At 47.9% G+C, this 22303-nt stretch overlaps 7 protein-coding genes across 7 annotated transcripts; 4 read left to right on the top strand and 3 right to left on the bottom strand.

The window, feature by feature from the left end:
• The first annotated feature begins 78 nt into the window (after positions 1-78).
• Positions 79-3106, top strand: EDB93DRAFT_441584 (armadillo-type protein). Its single transcript, XM_041456379.1, has 12 exons — positions 79-389; positions 442-595; positions 651-735; positions 788-874; positions 925-1263; positions 1313-1403; positions 1460-1732; positions 1786-1865; positions 1916-1999; positions 2054-2217; positions 2268-2484; positions 2537-3106. The coding sequence occupies exons 1-12, from the start codon at positions 104-106 to the stop codon at positions 3011-3013; spliced, it is 2337 nt and encodes a 778-aa protein (XP_041312801.1). The 5' UTR covers positions 79-103; the 3' UTR covers positions 3014-3106.
• Positions 3107-3193: 87 nt separating this feature from the next.
• On the bottom strand, positions 3194-8063 carry EDB93DRAFT_441627 (nucleoporin Nup120/160-domain-containing protein). Its single transcript, XM_041456380.1, has 10 exons — positions 7404-8063; positions 5305-7350; positions 4968-5253; positions 4715-4920; positions 4485-4663; positions 4267-4432; positions 4040-4202; positions 3771-3981; positions 3621-3710; positions 3194-3572 (listed from the first exon to the last, which is right to left on the bottom strand). Exons 1-10 carry the CDS (start codon positions 7969-7971, stop codon positions 3375-3377), a joined length of 4113 nt encoding a protein of 1370 aa, XP_041312800.1. The 5' UTR covers positions 7972-8063; the 3' UTR covers positions 3194-3374.
• A 1683-nt stretch (positions 8064-9746) lies between these two features.
• On the top strand, positions 9747-10652 carry EDB93DRAFT_441556 (uncharacterized protein). The gene is made up of 3 exons (XM_041456378.1): positions 9747-10223; positions 10277-10543; positions 10598-10652. The coding sequence occupies exons 1-3, from the start codon at positions 10023-10025 to the stop codon at positions 10601-10603; spliced, it is 474 nt and encodes a 157-aa protein (XP_041312799.1). The 5' UTR covers positions 9747-10022; the 3' UTR covers positions 10604-10652.
• A 131-nt stretch (positions 10653-10783) lies between these two features.
• EDB93DRAFT_1075991 (cytochrome b5-like heme/steroid binding domain-containing protein) lies at positions 10784-11912 on the bottom strand (the record flags this gene model as incomplete). Its single annotated transcript, XM_041445197.1, has 6 exons — positions 10784-10993; positions 11055-11148; positions 11198-11268; positions 11323-11400; positions 11467-11731; positions 11788-11912. 6 exons carry the CDS (start codon positions 11910-11912, stop codon positions 10784-10786), a joined length of 843 nt encoding a protein of 280 aa, XP_041312798.1.
• A 756-nt stretch (positions 11913-12668) lies between these two features.
• EDB93DRAFT_1075934 (regulator of G protein signaling domain-containing protein) lies at positions 12669-14804 on the bottom strand (the record flags this gene model as incomplete). The annotated part of the gene is made up of 5 exons (XM_041445191.1): positions 12669-12884; positions 12934-13701; positions 13758-14517; positions 14570-14661; positions 14715-14804. 5 exons carry the CDS (start codon positions 14802-14804, stop codon positions 12669-12671), a joined length of 1926 nt encoding a protein of 641 aa, XP_041312797.1.
• Positions 14805-17902: 3098 nt separating this feature from the next.
• On the top strand, positions 17903-19462 carry EDB93DRAFT_1283722 (uncharacterized protein; the record flags this gene model as incomplete). Its single annotated transcript, XM_041454476.1, has 6 exons — positions 17903-17923; positions 17986-18492; positions 18548-18645; positions 18702-18744; positions 18801-18953; positions 19008-19462. 6 exons carry the CDS (start codon positions 17903-17905, stop codon positions 19050-19052), a joined length of 867 nt encoding a protein of 288 aa, XP_041312796.1. The 3' UTR covers positions 19053-19462.
• A 546-nt stretch (positions 19463-20008) lies between these two features.
• Positions 20009-22191, top strand: EDB93DRAFT_441225 (alpha/beta-hydrolase). The gene is made up of 11 exons (XM_041456377.1): positions 20009-20357; positions 20415-20491; positions 20538-20591; positions 20648-20762; positions 20823-20849; positions 20898-20975; positions 21027-21086; positions 21145-21244; positions 21295-21622; positions 21681-21745; positions 21798-22191. The coding sequence occupies exons 1-11, from the start codon at positions 20067-20069 to the stop codon at positions 22073-22075; spliced, it is 1473 nt and encodes a 490-aa protein (XP_041312795.1). The 5' UTR covers positions 20009-20066; the 3' UTR covers positions 22076-22191.
• The last annotated feature ends 112 nt before the right edge of the window (positions 22192-22303 follow it).

Below are 22303 nucleotides of genomic sequence, written 5' to 3'. Positions count from 1 at the left end.
AAAAGAGGTAAAGCTCCAGTCCAAATCTGGCACATATTCTCGAATTCCGGGGTCCTTCCCATGCTTATTTTTTATTATGCTCTAAGCTATCTTTCTAGTCGACATGCCGAACGAAAACAGGAAACGAGGCAAGAAGCATAAGAAAACACAGGAGCATAGTCAGCCTCACCGCGACACCAATCAAGCACCTCAAAATGCCGAATATCGCGATCGGCCGTCATGGATTGTCCCTGCACAAGAATCAGAGGAGCCCCATCCAGAGGCACCCTTCGGTTATGTGGACCCTGATATAAAGGCATATTTTAGAACCGTCGACGACCAAATTCGAACTTGGCAGCAGGAGAGACCCTACGAGGAGGATCAAGCCGCAGACCTCGATCCGAATGAAGGTTGGAATAGCAGCTACGATGCAGAAAGTGTTTGACAATGCTTACCATCTAGCAAAGCGGATATTCTTGGTTGCCGCACTCAGTGAAATGTCTGAAAAAGAGAAACAACTGGCCACAGACCCGGACTGTTCTGTTGTTCTAGAACGCATGGCGTACTCGATGGATGACTTTGTTCGAAGGGTGTTTTTGGATAGTTTGAGCGGCTCGTGAGTGGGAGCAGTTCTTCGTAGTTTGCCTATTCAGATGTCAAGTAATTTGTAGATACGAGGCACTCATCAAACATCGTTTTGCTTCGCATGTCTGTCAAACACTGTTCACAGTAGCAGCAGACACCGTCTCGCGCGAAGTAAGCATACTATCTCACTGATCCTTTGGTATTCGCCCTGATTGGTTGCAAGACTAAGGGAATATTTCCATCTGTCCCCGACTCCAAGGACAAGGGCGAACTGCGCACTCTAATGCGTCTCATCTTGGACATATGTGAGGTTTGTCACATCTTCCTATAAATCCTGCGCCGCAATAAATTGTGCAACAGGAACTCATGCCAGTCTTCACGTCCCTTGTGATGGACCCTTTTGCCTCGCATGTTCTCCGTGCTCTACTGCTATTGTTATCGCCTACAAATTCTGCTGCAAGTCATAAAGCACAGTCGAACATGCGGTCGAAGAAAAGCAGCGCGTGGAAAGCCCGTCAGGGTACCATGAAGTCTGTATTTGCTGACAATAAGAGCCACGATCATGTTGATTCTGCTCGATCGGTACCGAACGAATTTCGCGAGGCCGCTACCGGGTTTGTGCGCGTCCTAAAGAACGAACTCAGCGACAACGAGGTCCGAGCATTGGCTGCCAATAAAGTAGCAAGCCCATTACTCCAGGTATATGGTGCCCAGCATTCAACCTGATGCAAATTGATCAACTTCGCAGCTCATCCTTGAAATTGAAGCCGATCACGGCGAGTCTTCATTGCCCAATTCTCTTATGGATCACGTCCTGGTTGGGATTGTTACACTTTGTCGTGAGTTTTCTGACACGCTGTCTGGGGTATCTCGATCATGTATTGAGCGGTGCCAGACAGAAACTCTGATGAACCACTGGAGGCATCTGACTACCTTGTCACACTTCTTCGAGACCCAACTTCCTCTCACTTACTGGAAACCATGGTTTCCCGTTGTCCTGATGACGCGTTTACGATACTTTGGGCGACTTACTTCCGGGGGAAACTTGCGAGGCTGACTACACATCCTGTAGCTAATTTTGTGGTAGCTAAAGCTGCAGAGAGGTTAAATCCCACGCAGTTGAAAGGTGCTCTTGAGGAGCTCGAGAGTTCGTGGAATAAGATCATTGGTATGTAATGATTCACCTGACTAGCTCGTTCTTATCATTTCCAATGAATGTAGGATCGGCAAGAACTGGGGTGTTGCGCGCCATAATCGATAGAGCATGCACGCTTCGTGCTCACGAAGAGGATATTACCCAGGTATGGTTTAGCGCTTCTTAAAGTTTGCGATATTAATACAATCTTGATAGGCCGTGTGCAATGCGTTCCAGTTATTACAACCGAATGATCGTAGTCACCTTGTGTCATGTGTACTGGTTCTAAAGCCTCTTCAGGTGACTGATTTCTTTTATTTCATAATGACACCGAACTTATGCACATTTCAAAAGGAATATTTGGCAAATAGGCCTACAAAACACAATTCTGAGGATGCGCAGCAAAGCTCGAAAAAAGGGAACGCGGATGATTCGAAGGAACCAAAAATTCAGGGTGCCTTAATTCTTCAAAGTCTACTTCGGCTCAGTGCACCGCATTGTACAATAGTTACCGACAGGTGAGTTAGGCGTTAAGTCGAGCCATAACATTGACGTAAGCGAATGACAGCATCAAGTCCCTCCCCATAGAAGATCTCATCTTATTATCTCAAAATCCGATAAGCTCTAGGGTTATAGACGTACTCTTTGACTCGGAAACTGTACCTTTTAAAGTGAAGCGTACTCTTGTCATGTCTCTCATTGGTCATTACCACATACTGGTTGATGACCGAATCGGAAGCAGAGTCGGCGATAGGTGTTGGGCGTTCGCCGACCCATATTTAAAAGTAGGTCGTTCACACCACTGTTGGCATTCGATCTTACGAATTGTTTGTGCAGGAAAAAATCGCACGCTCTCTCATAGTACACGAGCAATTTCTTGCAGCGTCTCATTTCGGAAAATTCTTCGCTCGAAACATCAATTTATATCTTCTACAACGACGACCAGACGAATGGAGGGAACTGCAATCACAGAGCAAATCAAGCTCTGGATCAACCACATCTCCTTCGGTTCTTCCTTCAGCGCCCTCTGCGACAGTACAGAGGCCAAACTCTGACGATGTTGAAATCTCTCATTCATCTAAGACATCCAAGAGACGACGAGGCCGGCCTGAAGACGAGATTGACGCTGTTTTCAACGCGAATTTGGGGGCGATGACCAAAACAACTGCCATTAGTGCGACCGGTAGCACTAACAAAGTAATCATACATAAATCGGATCAAGCTCTAGATATACAGGATGTACTAGGAGCGATACGAGCAGCTCCGAGTGATGATGGTGGCCGTGGCCGTGGGAAGAGGCAGAGGAAGTCTTGAGTGTATCTCCATCGAACCAATTTTCTTATCCGCATTTATTGCTCCGCCTTCTTGCCTCTGTAATTGATTATCGAAAGAAAATAAATCGACGGCGTTCGCATACCTGTCCTCAGGACCAGGTTGCTTGTCTGCGCATTTTATTGGGACTCACAAGGTGGGATCGTACGGCTTTGCCATGGTCATTTATGTTTTGTCCCAGCAGCATCAGAATGAAGCTCAGCGATACTACGACTCTTCGTTTTTGGTTCCAAACGTCAACTCTCGCAGCGCCGCGGGCCCACGACAGTCAATCGTCGTCAAACACATCGTATTTTATGTACACGTGGTGGCAGACAGATATACAAGACAGTGCATACTATGATCAAACCGCAAAGCGACTCATCTTCTGCATTCGTTTGACACGGTTGTTAACCTCCGTCTGCAAATCGGTGCGAAGCCTTTGTCCGCGCGCGGTCAATTCGTTTTGGGCAGAAGCGGCCAGCACCTGGTCGATCAGGGTATATGGGAGCCAGGTGACACTAGCAGTTTTCTGGGGTGCACGCGAGAACGCAATGTTGGCCTGAAGGACGGCTTGAGAAAATTAGGGTGAGAGAAGGAAAGAACGAACCTTCCGCAAGAGTGAGAGCGAGTGCTCTAGTGCGCTCTCGATGATATCGTAGCGGAGGGTCGTTCTTATAAGATATTCATGATGGGTTTCCTGCACATCAGTTAGCACAATCATTCGTGATTCCATAAGCTAATCAAAGGTGGCACATACTTCCAGCGAGTGGACCAACCAGGGAGGCGGAGGTGAAGACCTATCGGATGACAGAATTGTCTCGAAAGCAATTTTACTGTACTTGTAGTCCGTCTCTGCGCTGTCGTGGCGCTCAAGTGCGACACGAAGGTACCGCCACCCACGGTCGGCAGGGCTGCCAGGCCACGAAGAAACGTTGTCAGTGAGTAGCCAATCTGATGTGTCTTCTTGGCTGTATTTTCTAAGTGAGTGCACACTCTACAGGAGGGAGGTCGGAAGGGTCAACTCACAGTACAGTTTCTGGGTTGCGAGATAGCCGCAAACACTGGCTTGTTAATGTCGCAAATAATTCACTCATATCAACATCGAGGCTGCGAGCAGTAGCCATCGCCATGTCGAACCGGTTTGCTTGGCCTAATCGGAGCACGATCGATTCCGGTGAAAGCAGGACATCTGATGGGGCAAAATGTTTACGTTAGGATATGAGTCAAACGAAATGTTCATATTATGAACTAGCCTGCAACGGACAGAAGTGCTGGATCTCTTCGGATCAACCACAGTCGAGCAGACAGCAGCGTGTAGTCGTACTTAATGTTGCTGATATTAACAATCTCTGAATCTTGTTTGTCCCCAGTAAATGTTGAATCGGGAATATTTTTTGAAAGCTTCCGTCGCTTGTGAGACTAGTGGCAAAAGTCAACACCAGATAACGAAAAAATTATTCTGGCGACTTACCTCAGCATCAATCATGGGAGTTTGTATCACGATCCAAGCGCATTTAGTAGCCAAAAGAGAAAGAGAATTGATGGCGAGCAAGTATGCCTCAAGCTGCTCTTCCATCAGGGTGATAACGTCAGTCGATTGAGCGGTGTTTTCCTTGAATTTACGTGCGCGTTGATACATGGTTCGCGCGGCTGGATCAAGGGTTTAAGAAGTGATGCGAATTTAGACTGTCGAAAACTTACCGTTGCGATGGTCCCCTCTGCGCGTGTACCACGTGTAAAGTATTCTCGAGTAGAATGGACGTGCTCGGGGGTCCGTGTTGCGCGCTTTAAACGCTAATGCATCTTCAATCTCAGCCGAAAAGGTGGCAAAATTGAACGTCATCAATTGCTCGATTGTGCTTTCTTCACACATTCGATAAACCAACTGGGAAATACATTCCCTTTTCCTGTGGCCATTGTGAGCGAATATGTGGGGTTTAAACTTAAGACATACACGCTATCGTATGGGGTCGCGATGATCGCCGAGTATGCATCTTCGTAGAAGCCGAGATCTATATATCCTCGAATGAGGCCAAACCATAACTCAGTTGTATCGACATCCTGGGGTACAACAGACAGCGCAAGCCGAATGAAAGACACTTCTTGTTGAACCAAGCCATTTGACTTGAAGATGGCAGAAGCATGGATGTAAAATGTGAATTCGGAATCGAAGAGCACGGCTCCAGGCAAAACGGAGGCGAGAGTTTCCGCATCCTCCAATGAGAGCACACTATCATGACCTATGGGAGAACCATAAGCACGAGACTGTCTATGTCAGGCGATGTTCTCACCAAAGCTTCCAGCAACTTTTTCCATCAGCTGGGCAGCATCTTCAGCACGACCAATATTGATGTACAGGCATGCAGCAATGAATACTACGCCTGGCGTGCGTGGTAACCATGCCAGCATTTCACGGGCGACTTCGTAGTATCCTAAAAGGCGGAGACGTTCACAAAAGAGAGCTTCGAACTGTGTCACCCTAGCAGGGGAAGTGGATTGAAGCATGCCGCTCGCATCCAAAAAACGATGAGCTGCCCCCGGTAGTTCCATTGTCTCGCCGGACTGGCCTGCAAGACGGTGAAGTAGCGAAAAAGTCGGGACAAAGCGAGGCTGATTCCTAGACACATGCATATTGCTCATCCGAGCAATTACATCGTCAGTGGTCAATAACTCGTCTGATGCCTCTTGTTCACCGCCTGTGTCTACCGCAGGTTGGCGTGCTACAGATCGTAACATCGCCAACCCTCGGAACACGGCGAAGACTTCTTCTACCAGCGAAGGATCCCATTCCTTCAGGTCGTCAGCTAGGAAGAATAACAAGGTGACCAGTGCAATGCATATGTCATAGCGGGCATGTACCGTCGTCGTGATGTATGAGGCGGATAGAGCGGTCGTCCAATCAGAACGAGTGCTTGGGAGCAATAACTCGACTTCATCCTCTTCCCGCTTTACTTCTTGTTCAAAACCTGCGACAAGGTCAAGGATTATTCGGACGGCACCATCGAGATCTTCTATGCCTTGCAACCTTGCTATAATGCTGGCTTCTGACGGCTCATCAAGGGAAGCCTTGAAGTTAAAGCGTTGCGCTTGATCTTGAATTATATCCACGATGGAAAATGCGATCTCTTGATGGAGAATATCAACAATCCTTGTCTCCAGATTCTGAAGCGCCTCGTGTCCTATCTTGTCGCAAAGCGTCCAGAGTATGTCCAAAACGGCAAAATGAGGTTCCACTGGGAGGGAGTCCGAAAGGCACCGGTGAACGCTTAGCGGAAGGTCTTCCTTCACATAGACACCCACATGTTCTCGTTCGATCACGATCACTTCATCTCTGTTCTTCCCTTTACCTAATCCCAGAGGCCAGCGGGCGCTCCGCTCAACTTCACGGCAACGTGCAACAAATCCCTCCCAATCTCTTTTGAGCGCATTCCAATACCGATCATGCTGCAGCGCCCCTGTCTGTGGATCCTGCATTAAAGTCACAGTACAGCCGACTACCGCAGCGATGTTTTCCGCCGTAGTGGGGTAAGACGACGTGAGCTGAGGAGGCGGATGTGGTCCGGAGACTGAGAGACATGCATCTGTGTATTGCTCCACAGCAGTCCGCAGAGTAAGTGGAGAGAACACGCCCGGTCTCAAGATTGCTGTCATAAATTTATCGGTCAACGAACCGGGGGAGCAAAGGAGCTCGTCGAGATTCGTAGGAGTCAAGTCCGTCTCTTCCCCATAGGTAGCAGTCTCCCAAATCGCATTAGAACCATCAATCGCTGCTATATTTAACTTTGTTCTCTCCGTTATTGAGGACCCTTGACGTTCCCATAATGTGTAAAGGAAGTGATCGTTAATTATGAAATCTTGAAGGTGACAATGAGCGCTGGAGGCAGAACATTCGATGGCCTGAACCTCGCGCATTTGATCGGAGTTAATAGCAACGAGTTGAAAGTAACCACCAGAGTGTGGATATGAAGGAGTTGGTGTAAACGCAACGGCGTACGTAGTTTCATCATCGCCCCCGTTTCCAAATATGCGGAGGAGATTGCGTGGCTCAGCTCCAAGAAGCTCAGATTTGATGCCGGTGGAAGTCGCATATGACTCGCCGGACCCCTTGCCTGACAAAGACAAAGCTTTAGAGGCAACGCAGCCACCCTTTGCTGTCCAAAGTCGTAAAGTACGATCCCGTGAGAGCGTCCATATATGGCCCAGCTCGGTGGGCTGCGGCCTGCTAGCAACAGAGAGAATCTCTGATCCTGCAGAGCTCGATGATTGTAGACTAGGCAGATATGAAGTGAGTGTTCCCAAAAATGAACTTGGGGAGTGAACATGTTCCGCCCAAAGGTCTACGCAGCAGGGAAATGTCAAAGACCACCCAACGGATGTTAAAAGTGCATACCATGGAAGTTGTCATCTCCGATATTCTCAGCTTCTATGCGGATAAGGGAGCCATTTGTCAACCCAATCACCACGCATAGTAAACCCTGTGCTTGGACCACGCCATAGAATTGTTCTGACACGTTTTTTATTATATATTCTCGACTCCACTGTTTTGGCAATGTGTCGTGCCATAATCGCGTCGGGTTGACAGTGGGTAGAACCAAACGGAATAATGAGCCGCTAGAGATTACTGCCAGTATGTGTAACTCCTTCTCGCCCCATGCGAACATAGCTGGAGCGGGCAAGACTGCAGAAGGGAAGACGAAACGAATTGGGGGGACATCGGTGGAAAGAGAGATAAGTTCCAATATCAGACCACCGTGGATAACGCGTAGAAGGATTGTTCCTGTGTGAGGAGTATAGAATGTTGATGAATATGAAGCGTGTTCTGAGGACGAATCCGTGTCAGTGTGTGGTGGGGGGAGTGGCAGATTTCGACGTTCAGTCTGAAGAACTAGGGATATGGCATTGGAGGAAGGATAAAGCGAGGAGAGCTGAGCAGCAACAAGAATGTTACCGTTGTTCATTTCTGAAGCAGATGATGTACGAGCAGACGGTAGAGCAATAAATGGCTTGTCCCTTCAAAGAGAGGTCAAAGTCTGTGCTAGTAGAAAACAATAGACGCCTGACGGCTTAACTCAGTTACCTTTCTCGGTTAAGCGCCAAAGTGGAGTTTGAGTTTGCAACGTTGATCTTGCCGCCTCGATAGCACCCCTGGCGGCGGTTAAATAGACTCCGTGTGATACCGGGGGCGAGCAGTGGGCTTGTTCTTTTCGTTGGAAGGGTTTGATCGAGGTCCTCCTCCTCAGTACTCAGTACATACTGTCTATCATAACTACTTCGGTATCAATCGTCTCGAGAGTAGCACGTACGGCCGTCATATGCCTTGAGATTTTATACTTTGTTGCGTGCTGTGCAGCTGCGTGCATCCACCAGCCTGATCTATTACTACCATGCGGACATGAATAATTGATGAAGTCATTATACTAATATCTTGTTCGATTTAGTGGCCAGGATGACTAGAAGTAACTGAACTTTATGCATTTATGGACTGATCCATCGGACGCGCACTGGTATCACCTGCAGGTGCTGGCGTAAAGCTACTCTCCCGGCTATGATTCATGCATTCTTCAATCTCGCCTTATCTAGGGGACAACATAACCGCACCGTGCCAAAACATCACAGGTGGCGCTGAAATCCGGGCGGATCCCATCACGAACACGCATTGGTGTGTATGCCGGGCATTAACGGTTCGAGTCTCAATCAGGTATATCGTGCAGCGATGGTCTTGTTGGCGGGTCAACCCCAAAAATCTGTGGCTCGTAACTGGATTTCGGCGCAAAATCTGTTGCGCCACACAGGAACAATATACACGTTCTGGGCCCAGTGGTCGTGCGTTGAGAGTGCCCCAGGGAACGGATCAGAAGATTTAGTAGATGAATGAAAAAAAGAACATCCCTGTAGTTGGGAGTAGACTGAGCCTAGATGGGTGTCCTTGTCACGGAATGATCTCATACCACCCTTAAGGAGACGGCCGAACAGCCTTCAGGAAGTTCAAGGTGTCGTACGAGTCACATCTAGTACTTTATGGTCAGTTTGGAAGCGGACGTTTTAGAGATTTGGTGCGCGGGATCTTACACCATTGAATAGTGCACAGGTACCGCTAGGACCAATCTGTTTGGAGAAGGTCTGGACCGGCTGCGTGAGTCGACCGCGAAAGACTTCTATCCACGTTCATACCCCTTGTTTACACGCCGTATTGCTCGACGGCCAATTCGAGGAACCGCCAGGTTTTGACGCACGTAGCGATACTACATTGTTGAAGACGAGCCTGCTGCGAAACAAAGGCTCCGCCAGATATGATAGTCCATAAATCCGTTGGAGTTTGAACAGATAAGATTGAACTCTTGTTCGACCGGTCAGCTGTGAGATTCCCGGAACCGATGGACTAAAAGACGCACGCATACAAACACGCGTTCCTAATGATCGACCCCAAAACTGTCAGCAACGACCTCAAGGACCACATACCCTGATTTTTTATGTCAACTTTTGCAATTTTTTATGTCCTCTACGACCTCGAGAAGACGGTGCGGTTGAGAATAAGCTAATAAGCATCAAAAACTTCCCGATTTGTCGGTACCGCCCGCACTTGTAGGGCTTTATTATGCTACGTTGTTTCCCGCACTCACACTCACCACACTGCGATCACAAGATCATGATCCATCAATGCATCATCCAGCCTGAAGCCAAGAGTAGATCGGAAGGATTATTATGACCCCCCATCATCAAATTGCAAATCTACTTTGACGCGACTCATCCTAGTCTACTTCCCGGGCCCAGCGCATCCAATTTGAACCGTTAACTTGTTCCTATTGACCGTCCTCGTGCCTGCACTAAAACTGTTGTATTATTTGTGATACTGTCCTCATGTCTTCAGGTAAGAACACTATAAAGAAGAGCCGCTCACTCCTCCTCTTTTCCCCAAAGTGTTCGATTACACTGCTGAGGCTTGAAGTCCACACTAGACTTGAGGTCTACAACCCTCTGCTAAAATATCACTTTATCTCCACTTCATATCATGGACCAATTAGTGTCATTCGAGGCTCTCCTCTTTCCTTCTGACGGTCGCAATCCGCATATGGTGGCTTTGATGACAAGCCCCATGTCGGTACCAGACCCACACGCTCCGTATAGCACTCTACCTGCTCGGATGCCACATCCTGAAGTCTATATGGACTACATCGCCGAAGGCCTCGGTCCCCGAGCCTGGCATTATCATGTAAGCACAAGCTCGCATATCGTCTCAGTCGAATCCTGACCTCAGATTCATAGCTTGTCGAGGCTCTCGACGGTATGAACAAAAAATTCGCTAATCCTTACGTCATCTTCTATCCAACCGTCTCTCGTGACGGAATGCCCTTCCCTATCAATAAGTGTATTAGGGAGATCCAGGGGCGATCATTCAGAGAGGCAGCTGCGTGGCGCGGAAATATCATCGTCGCCAAGTATAGAGAAAGCCCCTTCTCATCTATGGTGAATGGATCAATCGCTGACTTTCCGATATTGAGGAACTACTTTATGACGCACGACGCACCTCAGGTAAGCAAGCAAGTGGTCCCTTGTCGAAGACATCATGCTAATCATTACCGTCAGTCTTAAAAACCGGCACCCAGCCGCTGTATGCGGATACCGACCCGGAAGATGCTTCTGTGACACGGACAATCCACTTCATTGAAAAAAAAACTCGTGTAGATATGCTAGAAGCAACGGTATCTTATATACATGCGATACGTACCTACTATCCTTATAATAATGGACACCAATAGCTCTGCCTGTAAATCATAGTTCCTCGCGGATTGGCGACTCCGAATTACCCTTAGAATGTGACATAGGGTTAGAATTCCCGGTAGTTGGATGTCCTTTTTGCTCTTTCGTCGCATCGCAGTGTTCAGGTATCGGACTTGTGGGATCAATCGGGTGGTGCAAGACTTTGCCAGCTTTGAAGTATGTTTTGTGCTCGGCAAAGAACTTCTTCCAATGTTCGACGCCCTACATGTGTATCGACAGATTAGGTCCTGTGTGAACATGGGAGAACGTCGTCATCACTGACCCTGAGCTCGTTGTCGGTCAAACCTCGTAGGTCATGCGTTCGGTGAGTGGCAAAGCATCCTGTACCAAATGATCTGGCTGCGTCAATTCCGACCCTGCAAATAATTGTCAAGGAAGTCGAGGAAGCATGTGGCATATGCCCACATATGGTGATAAGGACCTCCAGGACCATACGTCCTACGATTACTCGAGACGTCAAATACGTCACCATCAATCTACACGAGAATGATTAGGTGTATGGACGATCACTCGAAACTGTTGGACCATACCGCGAGATACAGGGGTTTCGTTGGGTCACGCCCATCAAATGTTGCCAAATAAGTTTCTGAGAAGAGACGTCCGCTATTCTCCTAGAACGCATTGTATACAGAGTCAGGGATGTCGATGAAGAACTTAATGAAACCAATACGAACTGGCCAATATGTCTTCAGTCGCGCCCACTTTCCGTCGTATTCCCACAGGAAGCTGCCAGTGAAGAACTTGCCCCCGACCACGATAATGAGAATTAAATATACAATGAACTTTAGCAGTCCAAGGAACCCTACTTCCTGCTCGGCAGTGGGATCCTCCTCCGCAGGACCGACTTCTTCTCCTCTGGCGAGTTTCTCTTCGCGCTCGCTATTTCTTTTAAGCCACGCTTGGTGCTCCTGTTCTTGCTTCTCTTTATATTGTCTATGACTACAGATTCATAAGTTAAGTTGCTGTCTGCAAGCAGGTGGGTGATAACCACATACGCTAAGAAGGGTTGGTTCGCGGCTTTCTTGGACACCTTTCTGGTAGGGTCGGATGGGTCCTGCACCATATTATCTTCTGCTGGTGGCTTGGGAGCATCACCGTCTGGGTTCCAGATCCAAGACATTTTTCACGTACGATCTCGCGGATGAGAATCGATTCTGCCACTGGACACTCTGCAACTTCGCGGTATTAACTCGGAAGCAATGCATGTCTAGGTTGTTTGCACTTGTGTTGACAAACTGACACGCCATCAACAAGCGCCAATTGGCCCTCGGATGCGTCGTCGAAGTGTCTAAACACAACCACGTCTGTATTTAATAATTCAATAGTACTTGCTTCCTATGCATTGCATGCGAAGATCCTTGCCGGTCGCATTGCTACTAAATGCGCATTGCGAGATTCATCAATCCACCTCAAGTACATACATGCAACAAGTAGCATATGACTCCTTGATATACGACAGGAAGCCATGAAATTAAGTGCTACCTACATAACAAGGCAGTAGGTAAGTGTAGGGTATTAAGTAGACTGTACACCGCGAAGGGACTGGATGTAGAAAAGATACCGTCGTGATGCAATGAGATGAGAAGGCTCGACAAGGTTGGGGAATATTGTTAAAGCATGACAAGCCGGCCCAGGATACTATACTGGATGATGCCAAAGAGATGAAAACAATTACGGCGATGAAGAAATTATGAACGATAACCCCCCGGGTTTGGAATCAAATGCGATAGAAGAAAACAACATTGATGGTGAGCATACGATGGTGAGCCGGGGTGATGAATGTACGATGTCGTGCAAGGAAGGGTTTCTGCAAGCACACCACAAATAGAGTAGCAATGAATAAGTCCATGGAGAGCGAAATGGAGAGGACATTCGCTCATGAGACGTGTGGCGACCCTGGCATATTTCTGTGGTGATGCCGGTGTTCTCGCTCACTGCCTTTCAAAGACACCGTGATGTAAGCTCCACCGGTCTCCTCAGAGCCGAGGCCAGGAGGAGCAGGGGGACTTGTGAGAAAATGGACGTCATCGCCTGGCGCATCTCCCTCTCCAAGCCACTGCCGTGCGTCCAGAAACCGCTGCGTTTTAATGAACTGCAGACACATTAATGATGTAAAAACAAGAAAATCTCGCGAAGCATACCTTGGGCAGCGAGTCCATAGCCATCAACCGAAGAACGTGCGTTTGGATGCGCGTGTAAAGTTTGATCAGGACTTGCAGTTGCGTTGCATTGAAAGAGCCAGCTTGGCTAGCATCCACTTGTCCGTCGAACGATTTGCCGTGCAGGCCAACCATCACTTCACCGAGATAATTGGCGAGATCGAGACGAAGACCATGATCAATGTTAAGCTCGTTCTGACTTGACGGTGCGAGATATTTGTTGTAGATTTGGAAGGCAGTCTGAATCAAAGCCTCGTGATGTCTCTCCATGGCAGCTTGTCCTGGAGTTGATTTGCTGCCTGATCGCGCAGGAACTGCAGCTTGTGCACTGGAAGTCGTATTGAATTTGCGCTTGAAATCCTCGACATCCATCCAAAATGCCAGATTCTCTTCACAAAAGTTCGCCTTTAGGAAATCACGGAAGAGAGCGCGATATGATGGCTCTTCCAAGATATACTTGAGACGGTCGGTACTGCTCTTCACATTGGCTTTCTTCTCCGCAGCCTCGTGACTGGAATTGAGCTTCTCCGCCATAGATATACGACGATGAATTTTAGCATCAGCTGCTTCAATTCCCGTCTTCGGAGTACCATTGATGGATTCACTTTCCAGTGACGAGCGCTCCACATGATTAAGGTTCACCGTCGAGCTCTGAGGAGATATGCTAGTCTCGTCCCACTGAGCGAGTCGTTTGCCTTCGTCTGTGATTCTATAGATAGCTTTAGCTGTACATCGGAACTCTCCGTGTTGCTGGAACAAACGATGCGATAAGAACACCTGTGAATAACTGGCTGACTGGAACTTACGCTGACTGGAGAATTCCCACCTGGGGTAGAACCACGAACAGTGAAAATGATGGCTGAGTCGTTGTTTTTCCGTTTGTCGCTAACCAACGTGATGAGGCCGAAGCGAACGAACTGAGCTGCCATCTCTGCCGCTTCTTCTCTTCCAACGACGGAGGTGAAGTCGCACAGCCATTCAAGAGCACTCACAGCAGCGAAACAGTGCTTGTGCATGATTGTGGCTTTACCCAGTATAGGCTGCGCGCGCTCGTGCACATCCATTAGAGGTACGCCCTTGGATCGCTCGTGATATTCTTGAAACGCATCCGGCGGATTTGTTGAGGGCTGAGTGGGGTAGTTGGGCTGACGACCAACGAACCGACGGAAGAGCGCGGTTATGACGGATTGTGTAACGATGATCTCGTCGTCAGCTGACCGACGCTCTAGATGTAACAGCTTAATGCATATTGGTTGAGAGGCGAACACAGGTTGGAGATGATCAGAGTTCATGCCGTTCTTGGATATGAATCGTTCCAGGACATGGAGACCCTTTGGCGTGAGGACATAAGTACCGCGATCTTTGAAAAGATTGCTGCCAAGATCTGCGGCGTTCTCGATCAAGCGAGCGTCCATGAAATGTTGACACATAGCCTTTGCCATGTCACGAGTCATCGAGAATGTCGTGGTGGTTGTAGTCGTCACTATTCGTGATTTGTCTCTGGGATCCGGCCCGCGATTTGACTGAGAGAACTTGAGAGATGCCAGGTTCGCAGCAGCCTCGTCCCTGATAAAGAAAATGAGATGAATGTTCTGGAAATGAACGATCGAGGACAGACGTAGAGAATGAGTTCGGGAAAGTGCGAAAATATTGCTTGTGCGTAGTTAGATGAAGAGATACTATGAGCGTTGCAAAGAGGTCAAGGGTATCCTGCGGCGAAGGAAATGAGTTGTTAGTATTGAGAAAGGACTATGCAGGCTCACCTTTAGAAAAGGCCTCCCCCGTTTTGTAGTCTTCATCATGTGAGATGAACTCGCCTGAGCAGACTGCTCTGCCTGATCTACGGATGTCATTTGATAGGGCAAAAGAGGCTAAAATCAAGGGAAGATAGGTGATGACGAAGAAAGTACAGAATTAAACGACGGACGGGGTTGCAAGAAAGGAAGAATAAGAAAGATGTTGATGGCAGCGAGGCAGGGCGTAAAGAAGGGAAGGAGGTCGGTAGGTCGTGGGTAAGTTATGTGGCGACATTATTTAATATTTATTGTCACATTTGTCACATTAATAATAATTTGAACTGTAAACACCTCGGCCCTCGGCCGCCTATCTCTTCCCACATTAGATTTGCTCTATAGTGACGACGCCGTCATCAGTTTTATCATTGTACCCCCTTAACATGACTGGACGACATATAGGCACCCGCAAGTCAAGATTAAAATTCTCAACGGTAGAGCTGTGGCGCTTATATCGCTTCACTTTAACCATCCGTGTGACCCTTTTGGAAAGTGGCGCCGCGGCTGTGGCGGGGGCACAACAATCATCGTCGGCACACTGCCCCGAGAACGGCTGCCATCATTGATCCGTCGTTGTATCCTCCGAGACTCTCGCAGCAGTCTTGCCTACGGGTAACTACTACGATCAGCGTCTCCGTTCAGACGTCGTTTAATTCAAGTACGTTTTCTCCTTCTGAACTTGTGCATTTTCAGTCAGTGATCCTTTTTGTTGTAAGTCATCTATTCATGCAGCTAATTTAGAACAGCCTATTGGTGATGCTATGTTTGCGGGATCTCGTCATATTACGCGATGACCCCTTCGAAAGGCAGCAGTCCCAAATTATATTTATTAGCATCCCAGCCGACAGCTATGTACACTGACAAGACTCTCTATAACATGGTGACTGACTCGATCCCCTGTCGACCAAACAACTGTCTTGGCCCAACTTTAGGTAAAACCCCAATCTATCATAGTCTACTTTAGTCGGACTTCGCTGCCCAGTCCGAGTCATTGCTTCAGTCCCACGACTCGGAGTCTGCTTTGCATGTCTTTCTTACTCGGTTACACTAGCTAAGTTGCATTTCGTGAGAAACCGGTGGACTTTACTGACGTCGGAATGACAGGGACGCTTGCTACTAGAATGGACCTGAACGTAACTTTGACAGGTTCCGTTAGGGGCTTCTATCATCATAGTGACACGTACATATAATCTATGGGGCGCCCCTGCTCGAACACGCGGTTTGCACGTGTATCGACCACCAGCGTCTAAAACACTTGGACCAGAACTTTTAACGACACAGGCCTGCAAGAAGCCCTCGACGGAACTTGGTGATGGGATCACTCTGTAGAGTTTTTGCCGAGGGTGTCTAGAACTTGGCAGTATTGTCAAGGTGATGCTTATGCGGCTGTCATCCTTTTACAGATCAACTCGCGCGGCACGTTCTACAGAGTTGTATTACGAGCATATGCCTGACGAGCAACAAGTGCTCTCGGACTCATAACCTAACCTTTAACGACAAAGCGAGTCGTGCGTAAAATCTATCTAATCATTTCATTCATTTGAAGCACTACGATATTTGCAGACTACCCGTATATTCCCAATTCTTCCGGTTATTCATGCGGTTATAATCGGGTGTTTATCTACCGCGCAGCGACTGTTCGGAAGCTCGAAATTTACGATACACCCATATTTCAATTATTCGTTCGAGGCCTCGTCTCATCATGCAGCCGGTCTCATCCGACTTCGCGTACTTACCATATGGCGAATTCAGTTACCGATCAACTCTACACCATAGTACAGTTGTCGCGGAATTAAAATTATGCACGTATGTGAAAGATCACTAGCACTATTGCAACAACGTTGTTCCGCTAAGCGCCAGTAGAATGATGAGAATGCTGACGAAGATGAACCCACCGGTTCAACTTCTTGTGCACCACGGCCCGGACCTCATCAAGCTACCGACTCGGATGTGCCGACTGCGGAAATCACATCATGCAAAACATACAATCGGCCTTCCGCAGTACCTTGAGCGAATATTTGGATCCGCGATCAGCATTAGGGGCTTGCTAGAATCCTCGAGGGATGATGATGAATGACCCGGATATCGAGTTGTATTGGATGTACAGAACGTGCGCATCAGTGATCCGATTTTTTTCACCTCCCGGAGTGGATTTTCTATGAATCTGTACACTCATCATTTGCAAGAGTAGATTCGCTCCGTGGCGATCTCACCACCTTTGTCATATCACACCCAAATTTTACGTCGACTGAACGATGCAAATTTCATCGAATTCATTTGGGTGTATGAGAAAAGCACCAGGGTAGTCTTGACTTCCACAAAATCAAATGTACACTGGCGGAACTCTGATTTCGTTCCTGAAATATTAATGGGCTGTCACTTGGATCGAGCTTGCGTACATAAAGTCGGTACACAGCATGTTAGTCACCATGTCGCGCAAAGTGCGCGATTATCAGGCATCTCCGCGGTATTCAATTGGGCGGCGAGGTTGATTGCATCTTGAAGGCTTTGGCGTTTCAGCATTGACCACCGTCTGCTCACTCCGTTGTCAAGTACACACGTAGACACGCACCCGCGGTTACCCGACCGTTGACACATTTAATAATGAAACCTCGAGGCAATAGTCCTTAGGTAAAATATCACACAAGTCCGTTCGGAGCCCCTGTCAAAGTTTTAAAATTTACATGTACGATGTGACAATCCTGGGTTCGGATCATCCGAATCATTCCGCAATGGACTTACGATCGAGTCTATGTGGTTACGGTTACCGGTGGCTCCGATCGGACCGCGGCACGAGGCCACGATCGACTCCTCTGTGACGTTTGATCGGGAGACACTGACAAGTACGCTGAAGCACCCGAGGTTTCTCCTTCGTAAGTCGAACGGAGTCATGATGACATCGGACCGGGTCAACTTTGGCGTTACTCCACGATTGTCTCTCCCTATCTGTTCCTGTGAAATTTTATATGCTCAGGCGTATATGATTATCCTTAGACTAAAGGATACTCACAAGCACCCGGAATGAACACGGATTCAAATTTTAAGAATTACGGCGATCTCACACAACGGCCTCGATAGTTTTCGATTCAGAATCGAGAGGAAACGTCCGCGTTCTGTGACTACCGAGACAACTTGGCAGTGTCTTAGTCAGCAGACACATGAACTTCACGAACATCAATGTGAGCGATGAAGAAGCGCCATATAACATACTAACATCAATCATGATTCGCATCATCAATAGGATCCTGCAGGTATCAAAGCTCTCCTCGACCGACTGAGATCGTCACAGGCATGGCAAGAGAGTATTGGCGGCCTCGATGGCGTAGCGGAGAAGCCACCACCGACCTCGACCACGCCTCAGAGTACACCGCCGACTTCAACCACACCTCAGGCTACACCACCCCTCACACATCCACCCGCCACCACAAACAATGCGTCTAAACCGTCGTCCTCGGTGGCCGATTTACTTTCCCAACTTAATTCATCCGAACCTAAAATTCTACCGAGGCCCTCAAAACTCGAACCTTCGACATCGCGTTTCACTACGCAACAGACTTCCCTACATCTTTCACAAGCGGCTAGCCACCGCCCCATTTTTCAACCTCCAGAGGAGTCGGCTCATCAGTCAGCTCCAAGTACCAATGGTTTCACACACGGGCAAAACCCCCGCATGATGTCATTTCAGCAGGCATTGCCCCATCTCACACAACTGGCAGAAAGCACAGACTTCGTTGCTGCCGTAGCCCATGTATGTCCGTCCGGCGGTCTTTACAGCTTTACATTATATGATATCTGAACTTTAGTTACGAGAAGAGCAGACTGACTTGGAGAGACAGTTGTGGGAAGAGCGACTCGCTATACATAGAAAACACGAGAATAAAGTCAAGGTTACGCAGACCAAGTCCGTACAATTCCCAGCGACGGATCCCCTTTCATCATTAACAATTTTCCTTATAGGGCCGCTTTGATTGGCGGAGGTATATCCCAATACGAGGCAGATGTAAGTACAAGTACAAACAATCGCACCTTTTTTTTTTGTTCTAATCCACATAGTAGATGCTGAACGACGCTTTTCGCAAAGAGCTGCAAAAGTTTGATGCAGAACGCGTCCTTTTCGCATGGGACGGTCTCTTGCAGAAGCAGCAGTCTGCGCTGGAAGGCCTCGGAGTACCAACCATGTTCGCTTCTGATTTGCGGGTCGATAGAGAGGTGAGTATCCAAGTAGCGACGAAGACGTGGACCAATCTCATGCCGTGTTACTAGAAACAACAAAGAGTAATACAAGTCTTGGAAGGTATAATGGGGTGAGGATGACGTGTCTATTCCGTGCCTCGTTATCATTGCAGATACAAAGTGTCTTCAGGCAACCAGCACAATAAAACTCCCGGGCGCGGGCTAGACTTGCGGCAAGTGCTACCCTGCAGGGATAAGAGCCGCAGGTAACTTTATACCGTGACGGACCTTGCGTGCGAATGTCGGAAGCTGATTGCGTGTCCATCGAACGATGTTCTAGGCCTGGCCATTCCGGTAATGAAGAACATGGCACTTGGGTATACTATCGGCGGCGAGCACTGCACGAGATAGCATACTCAAGTGACTAACTTCAGGAGACAGAGACGTGAGAGGAACTGAGACGCTGGGGAGGAAGCTTGAGTGGCTTCCATTTACTTGCATTCCGGCATGTCGTACGCGATAACGAATCTGAGTTATCGCAATTGTAAAACTTGAGGAGCTTGAGGAGCAGGACGTACGTCCTCGGATCTTCTCATTTCGACACGCAGCCGATTTTGACTTGGAAATCCGGGACTGATGCACTCGAGCTGAGTGGAAGTCGATCTTATCTTGAGGCACAAATCAAAAGCGGCGGCAAAGCGGGTGCGGAAGCATCCGAAGTTGTGACTTCGGGCCTGCCCAGCTTCATTCTTGCCGTCACGTGAATGGGGACTAGTAGTGGTTCGTAACGTCAATCAAACTTCTTGGAAGACTTTTCTTGACAACGAGTTTAGCTGGGAAAGTACTAGGAGGTTGTCATTATTATATAGCAAATAATTCCATGAGGGCAATGCCAGAGAGTACTGGGAGCAAGCCAGTACTCCTTGCAGCGACGATGGGATTAAATATTCGTATATGTACAAGTTTGTCCAATAGTAATTTTTAGGTCCTCTTGAAGGTTACTCGGCTATTAATGAGAAATTTGATCGCATTTGACCCAAGGGCCGTCAGGGCTAAGGAGGCGGCGGTCGTTGTTGAACCCTTTTATATTTATATAATACTGTTTTGTAAACTTGTGGGTGTCGGTCGATTTCTTTGCTCCTCTTCCGTATGCCCTACATCGATATCCCATCCAGGGACGACTACGTGTCTATATGGTACATCACAAACTCTCATCACGGGAACGTTGGCAGCTTTGATCCAGCGCGCCCGACTTGCATCCTCCTCCACCCTTTATTTTTGGACTCCACCTGGTTGATCAGACATTTCGACGATCCAAGACTCTCCAGGGAATACAACTTGATAGCTTTCGATCAGCGGACTTGCGGACGATCACGATGTAGACCCAGTCAATTGCACGACAGCTATGTCGATGCAGCGGATATTGCTATGGTCTGCCAGGTACGTTTTTGTCCATTGGAATTTACAGTCCGGTTATTAATGCTTTTTAATTAAAAGGCTTTGCTTTTACCTCCTGCGCACATATTGGCATTCGAGGGCATTTCTGTCAATGCAGCTCTAAGACTCGCTGCATTGTATGTAACACGATGCGTGGTAGATATCAGCTAACTATCAGTCTAGGTGGCCTGAGCAAGTTCTGAGTCTGACTTTATGCGACGTACCCCCTCCGACAGAGTATGTCCTTTCTTTTGTAATTTGATGGATTTTTTTTTTCTGATAATCGTTCATAGACTGCAATGGGTCTTCCACGCCTACGACGAGCTCCTTCAATTGTGGTGTTATGCGCCCGACCTCGACTCTTTTGAACATGCAGGAAACGAAGTGGTGACTTTTATGACTGGGGAGGTAAGCCGCCGATCATAGCATTGCAAATTTTTTTCGCAAATTGACGCCGCCATGCGCCAGAGCGATAATCTAGACCTACAAGATGATGCATGTCATTTCTGATTAATGGCACCACGTTTGCTGAGTCAATTATAGCTGATAGCCTATTGGGAGAAATACACGCCTCCGACAAAACGTCTGAGGATAGTGGAACTCGTTAACATTATGATGAACGTGAGCGCTATGTGGCTTCTATTTATGTTTCCAGCTCACTCGTCGTGCAAGCGCACACTTTTGAGGCCCGAAGAACTTTCCAGCATCGTTTGCCCTGTTCTTATTATTCAGGTATCGATCCCGCAAATCTGATTGGAGGAACGAGCGGTGCGCTAATGCATATCTACAGGGAGAAGCAAGTCACATAGCTCCGCTCAAATACGCAGAGAAACTTAAACAGCATTTAATAAACGTTCAAGGTGGTGAAGCTCAGCTGTACGTTGTGAAGGGTAGGAGCGCCTGCGATCCCACGTAGCCACCTGTCTTACGACTTTTGCAGGTGCCAAAGCTTGCTTGAACATCGTCCCTGGAAGCGCTTCGATAGTTAACCAGGTCTTCTCAAAGTTTCTTGCACGACAGCCTCGTACACGGTCTGACCTCCTTGCTTCGAAAGTGACCATGCGAGAACGGTCGAAGGTCGCTCTGGCGAAGCTTGCGGAATTCGTCGGTGATTCATCCATCGCCCAGAGGGATCCTTGCTCTCCCCTTTCGTTTTCATGCGTAAAAGACGATGTCGCAAAAAGCCAGTTGGAAAACTTGATGTTTTACGCAAAGGACTTGGATAAAGCATACTGTCCACTTGGGAGAGATGGTCGGCCGTTGCGGAAGTCAGTCAAAACGTTCGCACTTCAATTTCATTATGCTGACCTTTTTTCCCCCTTCAAGGTACTCTGAACGGAAGAAGGAGGCTCACTGGTTTCAAGGCGACAAACATGGCAATAGTTACATTGGTATGTTCGCATGGTTTATCGATCCACCCTATCGTGCTTCATAAGACGACAGACACTTCTGAGCTTAAAGCCGCTCGTAACTACAAGGGGTACAAACAATCACATTCCAAGACTGCCAACTCTCCAGAGCGTCCGGTGGCGGGATCTCTAACTGCCAACAAAGAAAGCCTGGTCACAGACGAGGTCGCCCAGGATGGTCGCATGCGACGAACAACCTACAATGCTAGCTCAGTCGACAAGCACGTTATCAAGGGAACGATGCAGAAGGTGATAACACAAAGCACTCAGCTACCTAGGGGGATCATAACGAAGGCCTTGTTGCCGTCATGACTCACTGTACAAAAAGTATCAACGCTTGTTTTCTTTTCTCAAGGTCGCCACAGATTCTGGAATCTTCACAACTACCTTAATGTTTTTAGCAGATATACATATGTATACGTATCCACATCTAAATGTCCAGAGTACCCTCATACCACTCATGTACAAGTAATTGCCCATATGTATGATATTCAGAATCAACTACAGAGTGCAACAAACAACATTGTAAAGATACGGTCC

This window comes from Suillus bovinus (assembly GCF_016758785.1).
Source record: "Suillus bovinus strain UH-Sbo-P2 chromosome Unknown EDB93scaffold_3, whole genome shotgun sequence".
NCBI lineage: Eukaryota > Fungi > Basidiomycota > Agaricomycetes > Boletales > Suillaceae > Suillus > Suillus bovinus.
Note: the sequence above shows the minus strand (reverse complement) of the source record. Positions and strands in the feature narration are given on the sequence as shown.

What these genes read in the sequence shown, in the direction of transcription:
- EDB93DRAFT_441225 (XM_041456377.1), top strand. Translation starts at nt 20,067, where the DNA reads ATGCCCTACATCGATATCCCATCCAGGGACGACTACGTGTCTATATGG. An exon ending in GACGTACCCCCTCCGACAGA is followed by an intron (nt 20,592 to 20,647) that starts GTATGTCCTTTC and finishes AATCGTTCATAG; the next exon opens with ACTGCAATGGGTCTTCCACG. An exon ending in GCCCTGTTCTTATTATTCAG is followed by an intron (nt 21,087 to 21,144) that starts GTATCGATCCCG and finishes GCATATCTACAG; the next exon opens with GGAGAAGCAAGTCACATAGC.
- EDB93DRAFT_441584 (XM_041456379.1), top strand. Translation starts at nt 104, where the DNA reads ATGCCGAACGAAAACAGGAAACGAGGCAAGAAGCATAAGAAAACACAG. An exon ending in TAGCAAGCCCATTACTCCAG is followed by an intron (nt 1,264 to 1,312) that starts GTATATGGTGCC and finishes TCAACTTCGCAG; the next exon opens with CTCATCCTTGAAATTGAAGC. An exon ending in ACGAAGAGGATATTACCCAG is followed by an intron (nt 1,866 to 1,915) that starts GTATGGTTTAGC and finishes CAATCTTGATAG; the next exon opens with GCCGTGTGCAATGCGTTCCA.
- EDB93DRAFT_441627 (XM_041456380.1), bottom strand. Translation starts at nt 7,971, where the DNA reads ATGAACAACGGTAACATTCTTGTTGCTGCTCAGCTCTCCTCGCTTTAT. An exon ending in AAAAGTTGCTGGAAGCTTTG is followed by an intron (nt 5,254 to 5,304) that starts GTGAGAACATCG and finishes GTTCTCCCATAG; the next exon opens with GTCATGATAGTGTGCTCTCA. An exon ending in GGTTGGTCCACTCGCTGGAA is followed by an intron (nt 3,711 to 3,770) that starts GTATGTGCCACC and finishes ACTGATGTGCAG; the next exon opens with GAAACCCATCATGAATATCT.
- EDB93DRAFT_441556 (XM_041456378.1), top strand. Translation starts at nt 10,023, where the DNA reads ATGGACCAATTAGTGTCATTCGAGGCTCTCCTCTTTCCTTCTGACGGT. An exon ending in CCCGAGCCTGGCATTATCAT is followed by an intron (nt 10,224 to 10,276) that starts GTAAGCACAAGC and finishes TCAGATTCATAG; the next exon opens with CTTGTCGAGGCTCTCGACGG.